Genomic DNA, 19,144 nt, shown 5'->3' with positions numbered 1-19,144 from the left:
GAGAAAACTACTGAAGAATTTTATACTTACCTGTTTATTTTTTAGTTTGTTTACATATTGCAGATTTCCAAGATGGTAATCATACCTGTGCTTTATTAGATATCATTAAATAAATTGTAAGCCATCTTATGCTTCCAAAATTCTTGGAAAAATTTTATTTACTTATTCACATAATTTACATAATTAATGGAATAAAGATACTTCAGTTTCATTTAGTACATGAAAAAAATCAATTTATGATAGTGATTTCTAGAGCTTCTTAAGGCAGAAGAGAAAAAAGCTTAATTTTTTTTTACCTTTTAACAGGAGAATGGTCCAGCAGAATAGACTGCCTCACAGAGTAAAGAGGCTCAGTCATTTCAATAGTTGACATGCAGGCTCATCCATTGTTTGCCAGTGGAATTCCTGACAGATGATAACATCAGGTAAGAATTTGTACTAAAGTAAGTTTTTTTTTATACCACTCTTGAGCATTTATCAAAACTGAGTATTGTCAAAAAATATACTTAATTACATTTGATAGACAAAATAATATTACTTCAAATCTTAAATATTAATTTCTTTGATTTCTAATGAGATAAATATATTTTTGTGCTTTTTTTGGCCTTCTGTTTTTTCTTTTACAATATCTTTGTGTTTTTCCATTGCAGAGTAATTATTTTATTGTTGATTAGTAAGAGGTCTTTACATATTAAGAATATAAAATATTTATTGTTTATTTTATGTTTTTTAAATTTGTCATTTCATCTTGTGTTGAGCCAATTTTTTTTATTTTTCATGTAAGAAAACAGACCAAGTCTTTCTTTTGGGTGCACGGCTTTTGATATCATGTATCTCCACTCAATTATATGCAAACAGTCACCCATAGTCACTCCTAGAATTTTATAATTCTTTTTACATTTAAATCTTTAACATGTAAGAAACTTATTTTGTCATTTAAAGTAAAATAATTTCAATTATTTTAAGATGACTTGTCAAAATTCACTTATTACATAATACATCCTACTACACCACATTACTATATATTTAATCTCTATCTATAGACACACATACATACCCATATCTGCAAATATATCTATATCTATCTTTTTGTGTGTCTGTAATTTTTGTGTGATTGATCAGTCATCTCTTCAGTGGTAATCACCACTGTTTTAATAAATTGTTTTGCCTTGAAAATACTTTCTGATTGCCTGATCAGGCGGTGACGCAGTGGATAGAGGATTGGACTGGGATGCGGAAGACCCAGGTTCGAGACTCCAAGGTTCGCCAGCTTGAGTGCGGGCTCATCTGGTTTGAGCAAAGCTCACCAACTTGGACCCAAGGTCACTGGCTCGAACAAGGGGTTACTCAGTCTGCTGTAGCCCCACAGTCAAGGCACATATAAGAAAGCAATCAATGAACAACTAAGGTGTTGTAATGAACAACTAATGATTGATGCTTCTCATCTCTCTCTATTCCTGTCTGTCTGTCCCTATCTATCCCTCTCTCTGACTCTCTCTCTCTCTGTCTCTGTAAAAAACAAACAAACAAAAACCTTTCTGATTTATTGAGACAATGATGCACCATATTACTTCTGTATTTTTGCCCAAGCATTTAAAAATGCATATTTTATTAGTTTTAGTTTAGTTTAGTTTTTTTTTTTTCCATCTATAGGTCCTGTCTCTTAATGAGATATAATATTTTCATCAAGCATTCTTGGAATAGGTATCTGGTGTTTTTCAAGGAAATGCCTAGCATCAGGGCTAAGAAATCAAAATATTATCTAATTCCTATAGCAATGATTGTGACCAACATCAGTGGTGACACTGTGTGCTGAAAACCCCAGAGATAAAGCAGAGCAAGGAGAGGAAGTGAGGCAATGAGAGTGCTTGACTGTGAGTGCATGGCCACACCCAGCTTATTTCTGGAATGTGCATGTGACATCTATTCACATACATTGCTATCTTTATACTTCCCAGGATATGCCAAATAAAGTAATAACTCTACAGACAGTCTGTATTAGAAAATTAATTTAAAAAGAAGGTAAAAATTAAATCTTGTTTATACACAAAATAGAAACTTAGAGGCTATTCTGAGACTTGGTTAACTTGGGATGAAACAAGCTAATGCTCTTGAGTGTATTGATTAGTTGATTCACGCTAACCCGTCTTACATAATGAATCCTTCTGGCTCTGCACAGTAGTGAAATGTGCGTGCTCCTTATAAACAAGAAAACATAATTTTGGAATAGTTTCTTTTGGTGAAGCAGATGAATCTATACTGAACCACTGACACTCTTGTCTAGGGGGCTTATGTCCAAAGGTAAATAAAAAGGTAATCCACTGAGCTGAGTCATGCAGCCTCTGACTGAGGAAAACTGTAGATTACTTGGCACACATGGGGAATAATAGCCAGGTTGTGGCTGTGTACTCACCAGGTTTTAATCAGTATCTACTACTAATAAAGAGACCCCTAGCCTGCCTGACATTCTGATTTGGAGAATACATTTCTCCCATCTACACCAATTTGTTGCAAGAGCATCCCATGCCAGGGTCATTCCAATTGCATTTCTCAGGGAAGAGGATCCTCGAGGTATTATAAGTAATTTTTCCTTCATCTTTAACAAATACCAACAAAAACCAGGAACGATCAGTGAGCATTTACATGTTTGCTTTCTGGTTCTATTAGAAATATCTTGAGAAACTTCCCTGGAGAACCCTAAAAACTCTCTTTGCTTACTTGAGAGAAGAGCATGCTCTATTTAATCAGGTTTTACATTTATATTCAGAAGGTGGTGTTTGCTAATCTGGCTTTCAATTTGAAAAGAGAGAAGAAAAGTTGATTCCTTGTGGATTTTGCTTTAAAATTTAACCCTGTTGCAGTTAAAGCCCCTTTATCCAAACTGAGTCACTTTTTAATGAGGCCCCTTTATAACAACTCCAAAACGCACTTTCAAAACAAAAGTTAGAAAGCTGTATGATCCATTCTCAAGAAAGATCTGTTTCTGTTCAAAACCCGCCCTGACCTTTTTGTTGAAGAAGAACAAAATAATGTAGTAACAAAAACACAAGTGGCTGCCAAAGGAAGAGAGAAAAAAAATAAAAAAGTTCCTGTAAGGGACTGAAACAATAAATTTCCTCTGTGCTGAACTCCCAAAGGGAGTGTGTGTGTTTCCTCCTGTTCTTTATCAGAGCCCCCGAAATAAGTAGGAATGGGCAGTGGCTGTTCACATTCAGCACACCTTTTCCATTTGCTAATAAGGTCCTGCCTGCCTGGAAGGGAGCTGTCCCTGGCTGACTCTGGAGCAAGGAGCCACTACGACAATCCACGGGCACCATGAAACTGCTTCAAGTGACCATCCTTTGTCTTCTTCTGTCCTGTCTTTGTAGCAGTGAAGACAGCGAAGGTACCATTTTCTCTTATTCCTCTGACTAGTGTGGATCAGGTATCACTGATAGGGGCTGATGGCCTCTGTTTACCATCAGGGAGCTTCCCCTGAAACTTAGATGCAGCAATCCATTTGCTGAGTGGAGTGTGTGGGTGTTGACTGTGAGTGCATAGATGAGGCTCCACAGAGAGGACGTTTGTTTTCACTGAAGGGAAATGTTTGCTCATGCAGCAGTCTTGAAGTGTGGTTGACGGCATCATAAAGGTACTGGGAATACACAATGACTTTCGTAAGAAATAAAAATCTGGTGATATCTGCTGGTTTAAAATGTTCTCTTTCAGACCTAAGTCTAGAAATAACAAGATTGTCACATATGGGTGAAAGGCTGTAATTGGTGGTATCACACTGCATATGCTGGCCTATATTTGTCCCAATTATATTTTAGCTTTGATCAATTGAGAGGCTGAGTAAAGCCATCTAGCAGAGTGAATTGTAATACCTTGAAGAGGTGGGGTGGGTAAACAGGTGATTCATTCGATTAAGTTTATAGGTATTTGCTCGAGAAATATGCACATATCTACACACATTTTGCATCACATTTCAGGGAATTATAGACATAAAAACCCTACCCATTAACTACAGGTTCTGAAGCTCAGATAAAGGTTATATAAGCATCGACACATAAGCCCTGACTATATTAGTGACCAGTTGTAACAAATGATTATATCTGACTTTTAACCTTTCCAGAGAGATTCAAAGTAAGCAATTAAATTTAACCAATATTTATTAGGCTCCTACCATGTTCTCAGCAGTGCAAGGAATTAAAAATGAGCAAGACATTGTTCTTGCATACAATGATAAATGTACTATTGGGAGAAATAAATGTGTACTTCTAATACAAGACAGACTTCATAAATGTGAAAATCGAAGTACAAACTATCATAAAAGAGCACAATTTGGAAAGATTAATTTTGACTGAGGAGCCCTGGGGAAGAGGAGGCAAAAATCTTTGTCCTAATTTCATTTTTCTTCGGTTCTTTTCAAAGTTTTGCTTTCTATAAAATTCTAATTTCCAGTGGTAATGTAGGAAAAAATAAGCAAACTCTTTCTGGAAAAACATTTATGATTAATTTCTCAAATATATTTGTAAATGTAAGACAAATTTCGAACTTTTCAAAATCACATATGATTGCTTACCCTGCATCTTGAAGTCTTCAGGGTTAAGTTGCCATGGCTAGCAAGGTCATAAAATTTACTTGGAAGAGTTACTAAGATTCTGATTTCTTAAATTAAAGAATATTTATGAAGCGTCACAGAAATCAATGCGCTAGTGTAGAAGTAACTCTTAAGTATACATGGGAAAGGTTGACAGGCATCCTGAAGCCGTGAAAAACCCTGCTTACAAACAGGTGTCCGGTCAGTATAAATGCTGAAAGGCTGGGGGAGGCTGCTGTCCGCTTCAGATCTGCGAGAATCAGTGAGAGCACTGCTTTCCTGGCATTGGTAAACTCTAAATGAATTACATGTCTTTTTGAAAGTGAAGTGGAATACTATCTGTAGAAGCAGACTGTAAACCATAGCCATTAAGAAGATGGAAAAAGGAGGGACTAACCAGAGATAACCTGGCAGATTTTTCTGCAGTCATTTTTGGGGAAATGCCAACCTCCTTTATCTCACTGGTAATGTGCCAAACCTCTCTGTTAACAGTGTCTTTTTTCTAATCAACTATTAACCCAAGTAAGATAATTTCCCATTGGAGCAGAGACCAACAGTTAGATAATGACTATCTTCTTCAGCCACTACCAACAAGCCTATCTGTCAATTCAAGCAAGTGTCTGCAAAAATCACTCCATTTATCTTAAGAAAGAAAGCTCTAGCTTGGGAGCTTAATTTAACCATCTGAGTGGTGTCTAGGAGTTGGAAGAGATTTTCCCATCCACGTGTAGAATTTTGTTGCACCTGGCTCTGTTTTATGTTTTCCTTTCCAGATACGGTGCAGGAAATGAAGCATTTCCTAAGCCGATTTATTAAGTTTTTCCCCTCTAATCCCCTTTACCGGAAACACATTGATTTCAAAGCTTTACAAGTCCCCCAAACTTAAAATGCTGAATACATTTCATCAGCAGAGTTGATTATTGGAGATGGGGAGGGAGGCATTTTATCTGTCTTAAATTCACAAGTTGTCAAGAAGATCCATGCTTTTTGCATAGTAATTTATTCTTAAATGACGATCATTTAGAGAAATTGACTACTTTCTTTTTCTTTCTGACATTTTTGTCAGTCTAAATACAATGCAGTCTTTTGTGCTCTCTGTGAAAATCAAGGGAATCTTTCTGCATGCAGTGAGTGACTTTCTATTACTTGGTTGGTGGTATAATATTTTACAATTTCCAATTTGGAAAGCTGTTCTGTTGAAATATGTATGTGAGATTCCTGAAAAGGAACTGTCATTCTTTCTTGATGTTTTCTAAATTATATTTCAAATTGAACAGACCCTTACAGTGGCTTTTAAGTTTCTTCGGCTTTTAAGGGTAGATCAATGAGCTTTTGACTGTTGGGACTGAGAGAACTTAAATAAAGAGGGATTCCAAGAAAAAGGAGGCCCTGGAAGCAATTTACTCTTTAAGTGCCATTTTTTTTTTAACTTCACATTAATTTAGGGAAGATTAAATGTTTTAGGCATTTGCAAGCAGGAACAAACATCACTTTATTGGTATCAGAAGAAAAATTTAATTGTTTGGAGAAATTCATTTATTAGTGATTGAACATTCAATTTCACAGGAAAAAAATAGATTATACACACTGTAAGACATGCTATGTTAAATGCTGTAGGTTTAGAAAGATCAGTCAGACTCAGCCCTTGTCTTAGAAGTGGGGAAAAAGGAGGAGACGCCAAGTAATTATGAGTTTTATTATACTGTAGGCCTTAAGTGGTAAATCTAGGGTGATATGTTGAATTCACAACTAGCTTAGTTCTGGGTATAAGGACATCAGAAACATCTTCAAATAAAAGTGAAAATTATGATGAACTATGAAGCTTGAAAATAAGGAGGTTCTTGATGAATGTAAATTCCTGAGCAAGAACATTAAACATCAGTCTAGTCTAGTCAAGTCTAGAAGTGTAAAGCAATCACAGGTTGAGCATAGGTAAATGTTGGGAAATAAGGTTGGAAATATAGTTTCAGGATATTGAATACCAGGTTAAGAAATATAGTTAATTAGTTTAGAACCTCTAAAGGTGTTTGAGTATGGAAGTTACACACTTGGGCTATAAACTAGGAAGATTAATCTGTGAGCCAGACATAGATTGACTATTGCAGTCAGGAAGGTAAAAGTCAAAGAAAATTATTTCAAGTGTTATTGCAAGTCTGAGTCTGTCAATAAAATGAAAAGAAAGGTCTGGGGAAAAAGTTTCAGGAAGCAGAAACTCTGTGATTTGACATGTTATTGACTAGCAAGTGATTGAGCTGTACAGATAGGGTTATTTTAACACTGGAAGCAGGGAACTGGCTTGGGAGCAGAGGTGGGGAAACATAGAAGATGGTTTAGGGAGAAAATGATGTGTTTGATTTGGGACATGATACATTTAAAATCCTAATAATATATTTAAAAAGAGATATCCAATGCTAAATTAAAACTGGTTCATAGTTGAAATACCTCAAGCTGGAGGTGATGGTGATGGAGTGAGTCTTCCTTAACCTTGATTCCCCAAAATTCTGGAGTTTTTTCAAGTTTTTTTCTAAAGATTTTATTTGTTGATTTTTAGAGAGAGGAGAGAGAGAGAGAGAGAGAGAGAGGAAGGGAGGTAGGGAGGAGCAGGAAACATTTACTCATAGTTGCTTCTAGTATGTGCCTTGACTGAGCAACCACAGGATTTTGAACCTGTGACCTCAGCATTCCAGGTCAAATTGCTTTACCCACTGTGCCACTACAGGTCAGGCCCAAAAGCTCTTAATCATGCCCATTGTAAGGTTAATAACTTAGAAAAGCAATTTATTTCTCTTTTGGATGCTCATAATTCTTACTGTATTAAAGTACTTATTTTCCAATTCTGTCATAGTTATTTGTGTGCATTTCGTATCTCCTTTACTAGACTATAAGTGCTTTGAAAGTATATGGCCAGGGGCCACCACCATTGTGGCCATACACATGCAGGTTCTCATTGAATTTAGACAGACGGTAAAGAAACAGTAGAGCAAAAAAATGGTGGGCCATTCCTTTATTAAAGTCTCGCACCAGCTGATGAGCAAACACACAGGGCTCCCAAAGCCAATGACACATTCTCTCTTTCAGCAACCAGGAGAATCTTCTCTGGTTTCTCCTAGAATCAAAGGCCCACCCAGTCTCAGCAGAGATCGTAAAGCCCCTCAGCTCTGGTTCCCCATCTGCACACCTTCTCTCTCTGCACAAACTGTCTTCTTTTTTAGCACTCTGCATTCTCTCTGCTTTCCCTGCAAAACATGGCTTCTCTCTGTCTCTTCACCTTCTCTCCTTTTCAAAACTTTATGGTGCAAAAATCTCTGCTCCAGCAAACATTAGCAAAACAGTGGCCATTCCCAAGCAGGAAGGTAATTTGCAATTTTACAGACCACATATACCTGGCGCTTTCCAGCCCCTAATGCAAATTATAAGCAAGCAAACATAAAAATCATGTTTTACTAACTTATTTGACCAATGGAAAGTAAGGCCCATATTTATTATTGTTTGTTTGCCTAGTAACAGTCCCAAACACATAAGGGCATAATTTGCTAAGTGAGTGCATAAATGAATGATATGGTTATCCTCCTATTTTTTATTTTTTAATTCTTCCTATTATAAATAGAGTCATTTATCAGACCACTGCCTTGTCCTTGTGAAAAGGTTTCAGACAGGTATGAATTACAAACATAACATGGATAACATGGTTACAAGTGGATTATTTTGATTCTTGGCTGTGAAAGTAGGCACCAAAGAGAAGGAAAAGGGCTTCTTATCAAAGGTAAGCCACTTCCCAAACTCCAGCAGGAGAGGAGAGGATAGGGATAGGTGGACAACCTAGTCTCAGGTAATAGTAATTTACAAAAAACTTTGAAAAAGAAATTGCTATGTCTATAATCATTGGGAAGAAAAATATCTAAATAGAATTCTGTTTTTTCCCTTTAAGTTATCAAATACTTTATATAATATTTTCTTACAGTTAGGATTTCAAGGAGAAATGTTATTCTAAACCAACTTCCCAAAAATACAAAATGGCTTCCTAAAATAGCAAAGTTCACAAAAAGAGAAGTTAGAAGTTAAATAAATACTGCACATTGTTAATTCATATGCCACTTTAAGTTATATATGCTTTGCTTTAGAGGTTATTTCACTTATAACTTCTGCTTAGCTTAATTATTATCAACAGATCTTACCTAAAATGGAGGATATATTATAGGAAGAGTTAACCAATATGGAAACAGTTCCAATGAGAAAAGTATTTTGGTCTAAGGCCATACCACCCTGAACGCGCCCGATCTCGTCTGATCCCGGAAGCTAAGCAGGGTCGGGCCTGGTTAGTACTTGGATGGGAGAAAAGTATTTTGTCTCCATTCTTTTTTTACTACCTTTTTTTAAAAAATAGTCTCTACTTAAAAGTAGACATGATCATAACTGTTGTCACCAGCAAATTTATCTCTGGCAATTTTATCTTGCTAATAGTAAATACTTAGGTATTGAAAAAAACAGTGAACGTTGAGGGTCTCAGAAAAGTTTTTAATTTACTGAATAATTGCCCATCTATTTTTTTTCATTGATGAAGTTACATTTCAAGTTTCAGGTAGATATTTTAACTTGTAAATAATTATCTAATCCAAATAATTTATATTCTTTTTTTTCTTAGTCATAACTTTCCAACTTCCTCTTCATCTTTGAGAACAAATTGAGATGTGCATTGCTAAACAGTGACAGTAAAAGCAGGAATTTACTCTAAGGGACATTATATTCCTGTGCAGTAAGTGTTTCTTTTCCTGTTCCTGAATTCCTGTGAGTCATTATAGCTCTATCAGGTTAGGATTATAGTACCTGTTGGGTGTTAGAAAAAGCTCTTTCAGATAAAAACAAGATCCTTTTTCATTGTTACTCTCAATAACAACATGAGCATGAGAGTCATTAGTGGTGTTAATTACATTTAGAAAGGCCACTACATAATACCCAAAACTCAGGTGACCACAAGAAAAATAGTTTTCTAAACTTGGATAGAAATTTTAGGTCTTGGAGAATAATATATTCATAGAGATAATCATAACTAGTCTTTAAATAGAAGCAACCACAATATTAAGTATTAGACATTGTGTGTCTTTCCCTCTATTTTCCCTGACCATGTTTAGCCCAGCCATTGCTATGACAACACAGGATTTATTTCTTTTCCTAATGGAACATTTTGGTTTGGATAATAATGTATGTCTTGGCATAGATTAGTTAAAGTTTCTCTGACACTTTAATTAATATTCACTAACATTCTTCCTCTTCACTTTGGATAAAAGCCCAAAAAGCTTTGATCAAACTTTTGTTGCATAAGCTAAATGATATTCTAAGTAGGTTCTATTTTAAGGCAATCACTTGTCTGTAAGAGTCAGTAATATATTGTAAGGTTGGTAGTCAAAAATGTCAATGTCATTGGTTTTATTTTTTGCATACTGCTCATTTGAAATGTGAACTGTTTTGTAATCTTTTTATTCAGTTATAATCTGGTTTAAGCCTAAATTGTGCCAAAAACCAGAGACTGGAGATCACCACTGGTTCTGGTACAAGTTAATCCAAATGAGTATCATCATAACAGCTACTGAATATCTATCATTTATTGTGCCTGGCACTTTATACATGTTACTTCTATCACAACACTTCAAATTCAGCTTTATTATTCCTATTTACCAACTAGAAAACAGAGTTTTGGAGATGTTATAAAATTATACTAAGGTAATATAGTTTACAATTAAACCAAAGGACATTGTTCTTCAAAATCTTCCCCTATAGTCTGCAACTTTCCAACATAGTGAAACAATAGTAGTTACATTATTCTAATAATAAATAACAGGCCTGACCATGCAGTGGTGCAGTTGATAGAGCGTCGGATTGGGACACCAAGAACCCAGATTTGAAACCCCGAGTTCACCAGCTTGAGCATAGACTCATCTGGTTTGAGCAAGGCTCACCAGCTTGAGCCCAAGGTTTCTGGCTTGAGTAAGGGGTCATTCAGTCTGCTGTAGCCTCCCGGTCAAGGCACATATGAGAAAGCAATCAATGAACAACTAAGGTGCCACAACAAAGAATTGATGCTTCTCATCTCTCTCCCTTTCTGTCTGTCTGTCCCTATCTGTCCTTCTCTCTGTCTCTCTCTGTCTCTGTCTCAAAAAAGAGAGGCCCTGGCCAGTTGGCTCAGTAATAGAGCATCTGCATGGCATGTGGATGTCCTGGGTTCAATTCCCAGTCAAAGAACACAGGAAAGGCAACCATTTGCTTCTTCATCCCTCCCCCTCTGTCTTCTCTCTCTTTCTCTTCCCCTCCTGCAGCCATGGCTCAAGTAGTTCAAGTGAGTTGGCCCCCAGCACTGAGGATAGCTCCCTGGAACCTCTACTTCAGGTGATAAAAATAACTTGGCTGCTGAGCAACAGCCCTAGATGGGTAGAGCATCACTAGTAGGGCACTTGCCAGGTGGATCTTTGATGAGGTGCATGTGGGAGTCTCTCTGTTTCCTCCTTTCACTTTAAAAATAAATAAATGCATAAAAATAACAGGAATAGAGATTTGCCACTTGAGTAATTCAGAAGCTATTGCTAGCTCTCAGAGCATCTTTGGCCCCTCTAAACCAACAACCAAACCCACAGAGCTATGAATGAATTTCTACTTAGTGATAACAATCCTCTTAATATTCTGAGACTTAGAGGAGAAGGAGAAAGACAAAGAGGAGATAACTATTAGTGAATTAATCACTTAATATCACATCTATAATTTTTTTTGGATCAAGACTGTCTGGATTCAAATTCCAGTTGTGTCACTTACTATTTGTGTGTACTTGGGGAAGTTATATAAACTTTAGCTTTCTTAACTGTAAAATGGGGTGAGTATAGACCCTATCTCATAGGGATATTGAGAGAATGTTGGTAGGTAATGTATATAAAATGCTTAGAATGGTGATCAGAATGTGGTAACACTATACATTTTGCTCAGTTTTAGAATGCAGAGTCCTATAGTTTATTATAGTCCATTCCTTATAAAAATTAATTTGCTTCCAATTTGATTCTAATCTAGAGACAACAAATATTTAAATAAGTATAAATGTCAATTCTTACATAATGAAAAGACAGCATCCAAATTTTTTACCTTAGAGTTGATACAATATACTAGGAAGATTATTGTCAAGTTATATTCTTAATCACAATATATACAGGCAAAATTTGAAATACACAGACTGGTGTATTATCTAGAATGCTTATTCTCAACTTAATAAGCAAAATTGTGTTTGTATTTAAAGAGAATTCTTTTTAGTCTGAAAATCATCAACAACTTATTACCTATTTTAAAATATTAAGCATTGTTTAATCTGACAGGTGGAATATGTCAGTGGAAAATATCTAGGTCTTAATCTAAGAACCAACTTTGGCCTGACCTGTGGTGGTGCAGTAGACAAAATGTTGACCTGGAGTGCTGAGGCCTCTGGTTGAAAACTCTGGGCTTGCTTGGTCAAGGCATATATGATGAAGCAACTACTATAAGCTGATGCTTCCTGCTCCTCCTGCCATCTTCCTTCCTTTCTCTCTCTCTCTCTTCTCTTTAAAAACTCAATGAATTTAAAAAAGAAGAGAGAGAAAATCTACTTTGAATCTGGCTTCATAATATGCTGAAATTGGTCAAGACACTTAAGTATTTCTTAGCCTCAGTTTTCTTAATCTAAAAGTGAGAAAAACTATTTGTTGAAACAGTGTTGGTGTTACATGAAAATAAGAAAGTCTATTTTAGATGATGTAGAAGTTACAAATTACTATTAAAATATCAGTTGTTGCCCTGGCCAGTTTGCTCAGTGGTTGGAGTATCAACTTAGTGTATAGATATCCCAAGTTTGATTCCCGTCAGGGTACACAAGAGAACCAACCATCTGCTTCTCTCCCCCTCCCATAGCTAGTGGCTCAATTAGTTCAAGTGTTGGCCCTAGGCACTGAGGATGGCTTGGTTGTTTGAATGCATCAGCTCAGGTGGTAAAAAAAAAATTGTTCAAATGATTCCAGCATGGCCCCAGATGTGGATTGCAGGTAGATCCCAGTTAGGGCACATGCAGGAGTCTGTCTCTCTATCTACCTTCCTCTCACTGAAAAATAATTCAGTATATCAGTTGTTAATATGCAAGTTTACATTTAACTCACAGAGCCAGTGGATAAATAAGAAAGCATTTTACAAAATTGAATTGGCTGGGCCTTTAACTGACAATCCACCATTGTTCTTTTACCATAAAGCCTTTATATATATATATTTTTAACATCTGATGAACATTTGAATTGCCATGTGTTGAAATAATGCTTGAGTTATAAAAATCACACACACAAAACATGGAAATATTTTGTATAACATATTTCATTTATTTTTAACTAACATGGGATAAAAAAAAATCGGGGGAGGATATAAACTGTTAAATTGTCATCCTATGGGCATTCAGCAAATGTGAGGGCACAGACACCAAAGTCTTGGACACTCTCTATAGGGTACTGAGGCCACTCTTAAATTCGTTAGCTCAAGGCCATTGTGACAGCTCCTCAGTCCTACAGTGAAACATCCCCCAATTAAAATCTGTCTCCCTGAAAATCCAAGTTTAAAGATTTGTTTATTGATTTATTAGAGAAAGGAGAGAGAAGAAAGTGGAGGAGGAGAAGAAAGCATCAACTCATAATAGTTGCTTCTGAATATACCTTGACCAGGCAAAAAGCCCAGGGTTTCAAATCTGCAACTTCAATATTCCAGGTGAATCTTTATCTACTGCGCCACCACAAGTCAGACCTTGCAAATCTAGGTTTAAAAAAGTAAGACTCACCTTTTTAAATAAAAATAACTAATTTAAATTTTTATTAATAATAATTGCATTATTAGGATTAGTATAATTCAATTATGCGAACCAATAAGCATTTTTTATTTTCCTTTTCTTTTTTCTTTTTTATTTCTGACAGCCTCATTTGTTGGGTATAAGCTTTGTATCAATTAATTAAGTTTAAAACTCTATAGATTTGCAAAGTAGTTGAAAGAAATAAAGTAGTGCTGCCAACCATTTAAAAACCTGTTATTATGGTCTATTACAATTTAAATGAATATAAACTTCTTGGAAGCAAGGACAATATCTATTGATCTTTCCCCCATAATATATCTCTGGACACTTAGATAATGCTTATGAACTAGCTCTTGCTTTAACAGAAAGAACTGAATTTCTTCAAAAGTCATCAGAGTTAAAAATACCCAAGGCAGTTTGGATTTGTTGTCAGTAACTTGAGGGCAATATTTATTTTTATCCTTGGCTTATATAGTAGAGAAGTTGGGAGTATCATTTTGCGACATGTTCTTGATTAACTGGTCTTATTTGATTTGCTTTATGAAGTTGACTTGCCATCTTATTATTGCATAAGTAATAGAAAATGCTTATGTTTGGTTTATATTGATTGTCCAAATCACACAAGAATGGTGTGATTATCTAAATTCAAGTGCTGAATCATTCTTGAGTCCTGCTTACAAAAAAAAAAAAAAAAAAAAAAGCTATCCTAAAATTTTTATAGATCATTATTCAGGTAATCCAGAACCATTTAGATCTCATCCGTACTAGAATAAAATGTAAATTTATGAAAATTGTCATAAAGACACATTGATTATAGATTTTACTTTTCCCCTGCTGAAGTCTTGGTTCAGTATTTTAAGAGATTGACTTTATTCTAATCATGTCCAGAAGCAGAGGCATCAGATAATTCAGTTATTCCCAGATATTTAAAATTTCATTGATTGATAAATTTTCAAAATGTCCTTTGGACAGGTGACATGGTATTAGCAGCTTTTTACTTTGTCAAGTAAAGATACAAACCCTTATAATTTGTATATTGTTTACCAGTATATTACATAAAATAAAGGTTACTTGAGCGCTCTCTCTCTCTCTCTCTCTCTCTCTCTCTCGCGCGCGCGCGCACAATATAACAAAGTTCTATTTTATTCCCACTGAGCTCTGACCAGTTGTTGGTCAAATAAGTTTGTAAAATAGGATTTTTATGTTTGCTCCCTTATAGTTTGCATTGGGGGCTGGGCAGGGCCAGGTATATGTGGGTCTGCGATATGCATATTACCTTCCTTTTTGAGAAGGGCCATTGTTCTGCTAATGTTTGCTGGAGGAGAGGGTTTTCCTGCCAGAAAGTTTTGAAAAGAGAGAACAGAAGGAGAAGGAGAAAGGAGCCATGTTTGTAGAGTGAGAAAGAAGAGAATGCAGAGTGCTGAAAAAGAAGCCATATTGACAGGGAAGGAGTACAGATGTGGAACCAGAGCTGAGGGGCTTTGGAGCCCCACTGAGACTGGTGAGCCTTTGATTCTAGGAGGAACCGGAGAAGATTCTACTGGTTGTGAAACCAGAAATGTGTCAGAGATTTGGGAGCTCTGAATGAGTGAAAGGGAAGTGTTTTCCTTGTGTGTTTGCTTGTCGGCCGGTGTGAGACTTTAATAAAGAAATGGCCCACCATTTTTCGGCTAGACTGTTTCTTTACCATCTGCTGGAATTCAATGAGAACCTGCATGTGAATGGCCATGACAGCGGCAGCCCCTGGACTTACACCAGTGTCATAAGTGAGCACTGTGCAATGGTAGAGAATGCACTGTCTTCTGAGCCAGGAGCCCATGGTTTTAGTTACCAGGGGCCACAATTTTGCTGTATGACTGAGCCAAGCAATTATTTTTAACTACTCAAAGCTTTAATTTCCCTATCTACAAAATGAGTACTAAATGATACCTAAATGATATTAAAGTTTTGTTCTAGATCTACAACGGTATGATCTTACTCTAACCTACAATTTCTGTACATTTTGCTTCAATTTATCTTGCTTCACTCTCAGCCTGTCATTCTTACAGATTTTCACAGGATTGAGGTTTCAGTTGCATTCCCTAATGTTTACATCCTTGGGGAAGTTTCCAGTAGGACTATTGCAGAGTATCTGCTTTGCATGTAAAAGGTTTATTCTCTGCTTTGAGAGACATTTCTCACAGTATACAATGACAAATGGCATTTAAACAATTTTTTTCTGTGTGGTATTATTTGTATATAAATTTGAGAGATTTGGTGGTGGAAGGAATAGAAAAAAAGACAGGGAGAGACAGAAATTCATTGACATCCAGAAGAAGATTAAAAGTAAAAAAGAGGTGAAAAGAAATTGAGATAGTGATAGAGATGGAAAGAAAGAGACTCTCTGTAGGGGTGCCTGAGAAGGAAGAATGAGAAGGAGAGGGAGAACAATAGAGAGATGAGGGGAGTACTAAATGCTCTAGTGATTTGGAAGTAGTGTTCCCCATTATTCCCCTAGTCACTTTTATGGGCCCTTGACTCAGTGGAGTTCTTTCTTCTTATTAAATCTCATGCCAGCCCTTCAGTTCTCCATCTATTTCACTTATAGAATATTGCATATTTTCAAAGCACTCTTATTGATCAGTTGTTCTCAATGATTTCTTGTGGTTGCCCAGGGGACTGGGATTGGGCAAACTGGTGTTGTCTGTGCTCATTATCACAGGAAGAAAGCCCAAAGACACACACTTTGTGATACAAAACAGTAGCTCTTAATGTTTACTACTCATAAAAATCACCTAAGGTATGTGTTAAAAATATATTTTCCAAGGCCTCAGCTCCATAGATCCCCTGAACCTTTTTAGTAAAAACAAACAAACAAACAAATAAATAAATAAGAGAAAGAAAGAAAGAGAAAAAGAAAGAAAGAAAGAGAGAGAGAGAGAAAGAAAGAGGAAGAAAGAAAGAGAAAGAAAGAGAGAGAGAGAGAGAGAGAGAGAAAGAAAGAGAAAGAAAGAAAGAAAGAAAGAAAGAAAGAAAGAAAGAAAGAAAGAAAGAAAGAAAGAAAGAAAGAAAGAAAGAAAGAAAGAAAGAAAAGAAAGGTCTATGTTCCCTATAAATACTACAGATGATTTTTACACATTGATACATCAACACACTCTCTGAGAGATACTGGACTAGACTCAAGTCATCTGAGCCCTTTTGACTGGCCCGTATCCACAAGATAACCAGAAATGTTTACCTTTCAAGGAAAGTGCTTGGGTCCAGTGCTTTCAGGGAAAATTTTCATATTAATTCAGTGCAATCTTTTTTTTTTTTGTGCTAGTTTAGGATAATATGAAACTAGATTTGGCCAAGACAAATATTAGTTGAAGGACTGAATTCTCCCCAGGCACACAGGTTTAAATTCCAGCTTTATTGACCATCTCTTCATGAGGAGATATCTTCTCTCCCTACTCATTATACGACTTATTACTTTTAATTCTACTATTAATTCTCTCTTGTTATCATAATCACTGATAGACACTGAGTCTCTGCCCAGTAGTCTTCTCAAGAAAATTAACCACTTGAATAATAGAGTATTTGATTAAGGAAACAGCCACAGTATTTTCATCAAAGTTTCAAGTGGGGTCAGGATGTGTTTGATACTCCAAACACAATTTATTCTGGCTCCCAGAGAACTGTTAAGAGGCAGGAGGGTTTGAAAGGGTTGGGAGGATTAAATGACTAATATTAATAAATATTTTGTGAGCATAAAAGGAAATGAAACAGCTGTGATGTTATGAATTTCAGCTAGATATGCAGGAAAACTTCTAGCACTGAAAATGGCAAACAAATTTGTTCACTGGTTCATTACTCTGACATTACTTAATAAGCTGGGATAAATAACAAGATGTCAACAGCCTTTCTTGCAAAGTTCATGAACTAGCAACCTCTGACATATAACCTGCTAGTGTGTATTGTTTGGCCACACTGCTTTAAGACGGTAAGAGAATAGTATTTAAAAATAAGAAATTTCACAAAACAACACCAGTAGTAGAAAAATATGGAAGAAGTCATATTTTTAGCTCTTCTGGCAACTCTGGGTCTCATACCTCCTCATAGCAGCACTCAGGTAAACCTGAGTAGTATGTGTCCTTTTAAATTGAGAGATGCTCTCTCTCCTACAGACATATGTGCACTTATACCCTACCTGATTCTCTTGTTCACCTCTCTGTCCAGGCCTGTGGATATTGACTATATCCCTTTACCTCTTTTAGAGAATCTGTAGAATTTCATCAAGGCACTAGGTGTGCAATTTGCAAAGCTATCACCCTGTTTGTTATGGTTCAGTGGATTTTGAAAGGACAAGTTTCTGGAGCAATTTCTTACAGCTGACTAGGCTTGCCAGCTCCATTTCAGAATTTTAAAGGCAGCTTCCAGTCACTTCTTTTTTCATTTTATAATAAAAAGAAAACTTCTATTAAAATATTTCAATAAATAATTGACAGCACTGATTGCCACTCATGTTTGATAGTCTTAAGAAAACCTAACACTAAGAAAATGATTTAAAGAAAGGATAAACCACAAATTATAAAATGTAATTAAAATTCTACTTTACTTTTATTTCCCACAATTTCTTTAACATTTATTTGATAGACATTAACTTTCTGACCTTGACGAAAATATTGGAAACCATGGATTTTCTTGCTCATTTTTTTGTTTTGGAGGGGTTTTTTATTCATTGTATACAAGCCAATTTATTAAACGAAATGAAAAAAATACAATTGCATAATTCTAACTGACTTTTCCCTCCACTTCTTCAAATGCCTACAGAACTTATACTATAACAAGGCATTATGCAGCCTGTACAATTATACTGTTGTGTTAGTGAAGAGCTATTTTATTTTTTTTCAGAATAAAAAATGACTTTTTAATTTTTATTCTTATTTTTTAGAATATAAAAACGTGTAATAAAATGCAACATCTAGGCATAAAATCAACTCTAAGCAAAATCATAAAACAAAGCAACTTTCTTATTTGATTGCTTTTCTAAAAGAAACACAAAGCAAACGTCATAATTAACCAGAATTCTTGCAAGCTGAAACACACAGGGCTGTTGAATTTTAGTTTTATATATATTAATATTTATTTACTAATTGTAATTGTTTTAGATTACTGTGACTTGTTTATATATATGGAATTGTTATCCATATATAATAATTATGCTATTGTTTCAAAGTTGATCCTTTTGCCTTTTTTTCCTCTTTCTTTATTGCCCTGACTATACCTTCAGTATATTGTTGAATAGTAGAAAGTACTAAAAGCCAGCAAACTTGTGTGTTTATTTTTATTTTTAATTGCAAAACCATACATTTGCTCATTCTAATAAATGAGTAGTTCTTTTGATAACTAAATTTGCAGAGTTCATGAATTGAAAATTTGAATGTCTGATTTAAAACAATAATTTAAAATTCTCTTCTGTAGCTCATGCCAGTGTGGAATAAATATCTACAAAGTGACTTTTTTTTAATACTTTCTCTATTTTCTGTTTCTCTATTCTCTCTCCAGCCCCCTTTTTTTTTTTTTTTTTTGTATTTTTCTGAAGCTGGAAACGGGGAGAGACAGTCAGACAGACTCCCGCACTTGCCCGACCGGGATCCGCCCAGCACGCCCACCAGGGGCGAAGCTCTGCCCACCAAGGGGCGATGCTCTGCCCTCCAGGGCGTCACTCTGCCACTACCAGAGCCACTGGAGCGCCTGGGGCAGAGGCCGAG

At 35.8% G+C, this 19,144-nt stretch overlaps 1 protein-coding gene across 2 annotated transcripts in view; it reads left to right on the top strand.

The window, feature by feature from the left end:
- Window positions 1-3,140: 3,140 nt before the first annotated feature.
- The window catches only part of EMCN (endomucin), a 133,178-nt gene continuing 117,174 nt past the window's right edge, over window positions 3,141-19,144 (top strand). Inside the window, exon 1 of one of the 2 annotated variants that reach the window (XM_066386056.1) lies at window positions 3,141-3,385. In XM_066386056.1, coding sequence (XP_066242153.1) covers window positions 3,316-3,385 — 70 coding nt within the window. In that variant the 5' untranslated portion in view covers window positions 3,141-3,315. The remainder of the gene's footprint in view (window positions 3,386-19,144) is intronic. The other variant, XM_066386057.1, reaches the window with a different exon arrangement.

This window comes from Saccopteryx leptura, chromosome 5 (assembly GCF_036850995.1).
Source record: "Saccopteryx leptura isolate mSacLep1 chromosome 5, mSacLep1_pri_phased_curated, whole genome shotgun sequence".
Classification (NCBI taxonomy): Eukaryota; Metazoa; Chordata; class Mammalia; order Chiroptera; family Emballonuridae; genus Saccopteryx; species Saccopteryx leptura.
The sequence above is the reverse complement of the archived record's forward strand: the minus strand, read 5'-3'. Positions and strand labels throughout refer to the sequence as shown.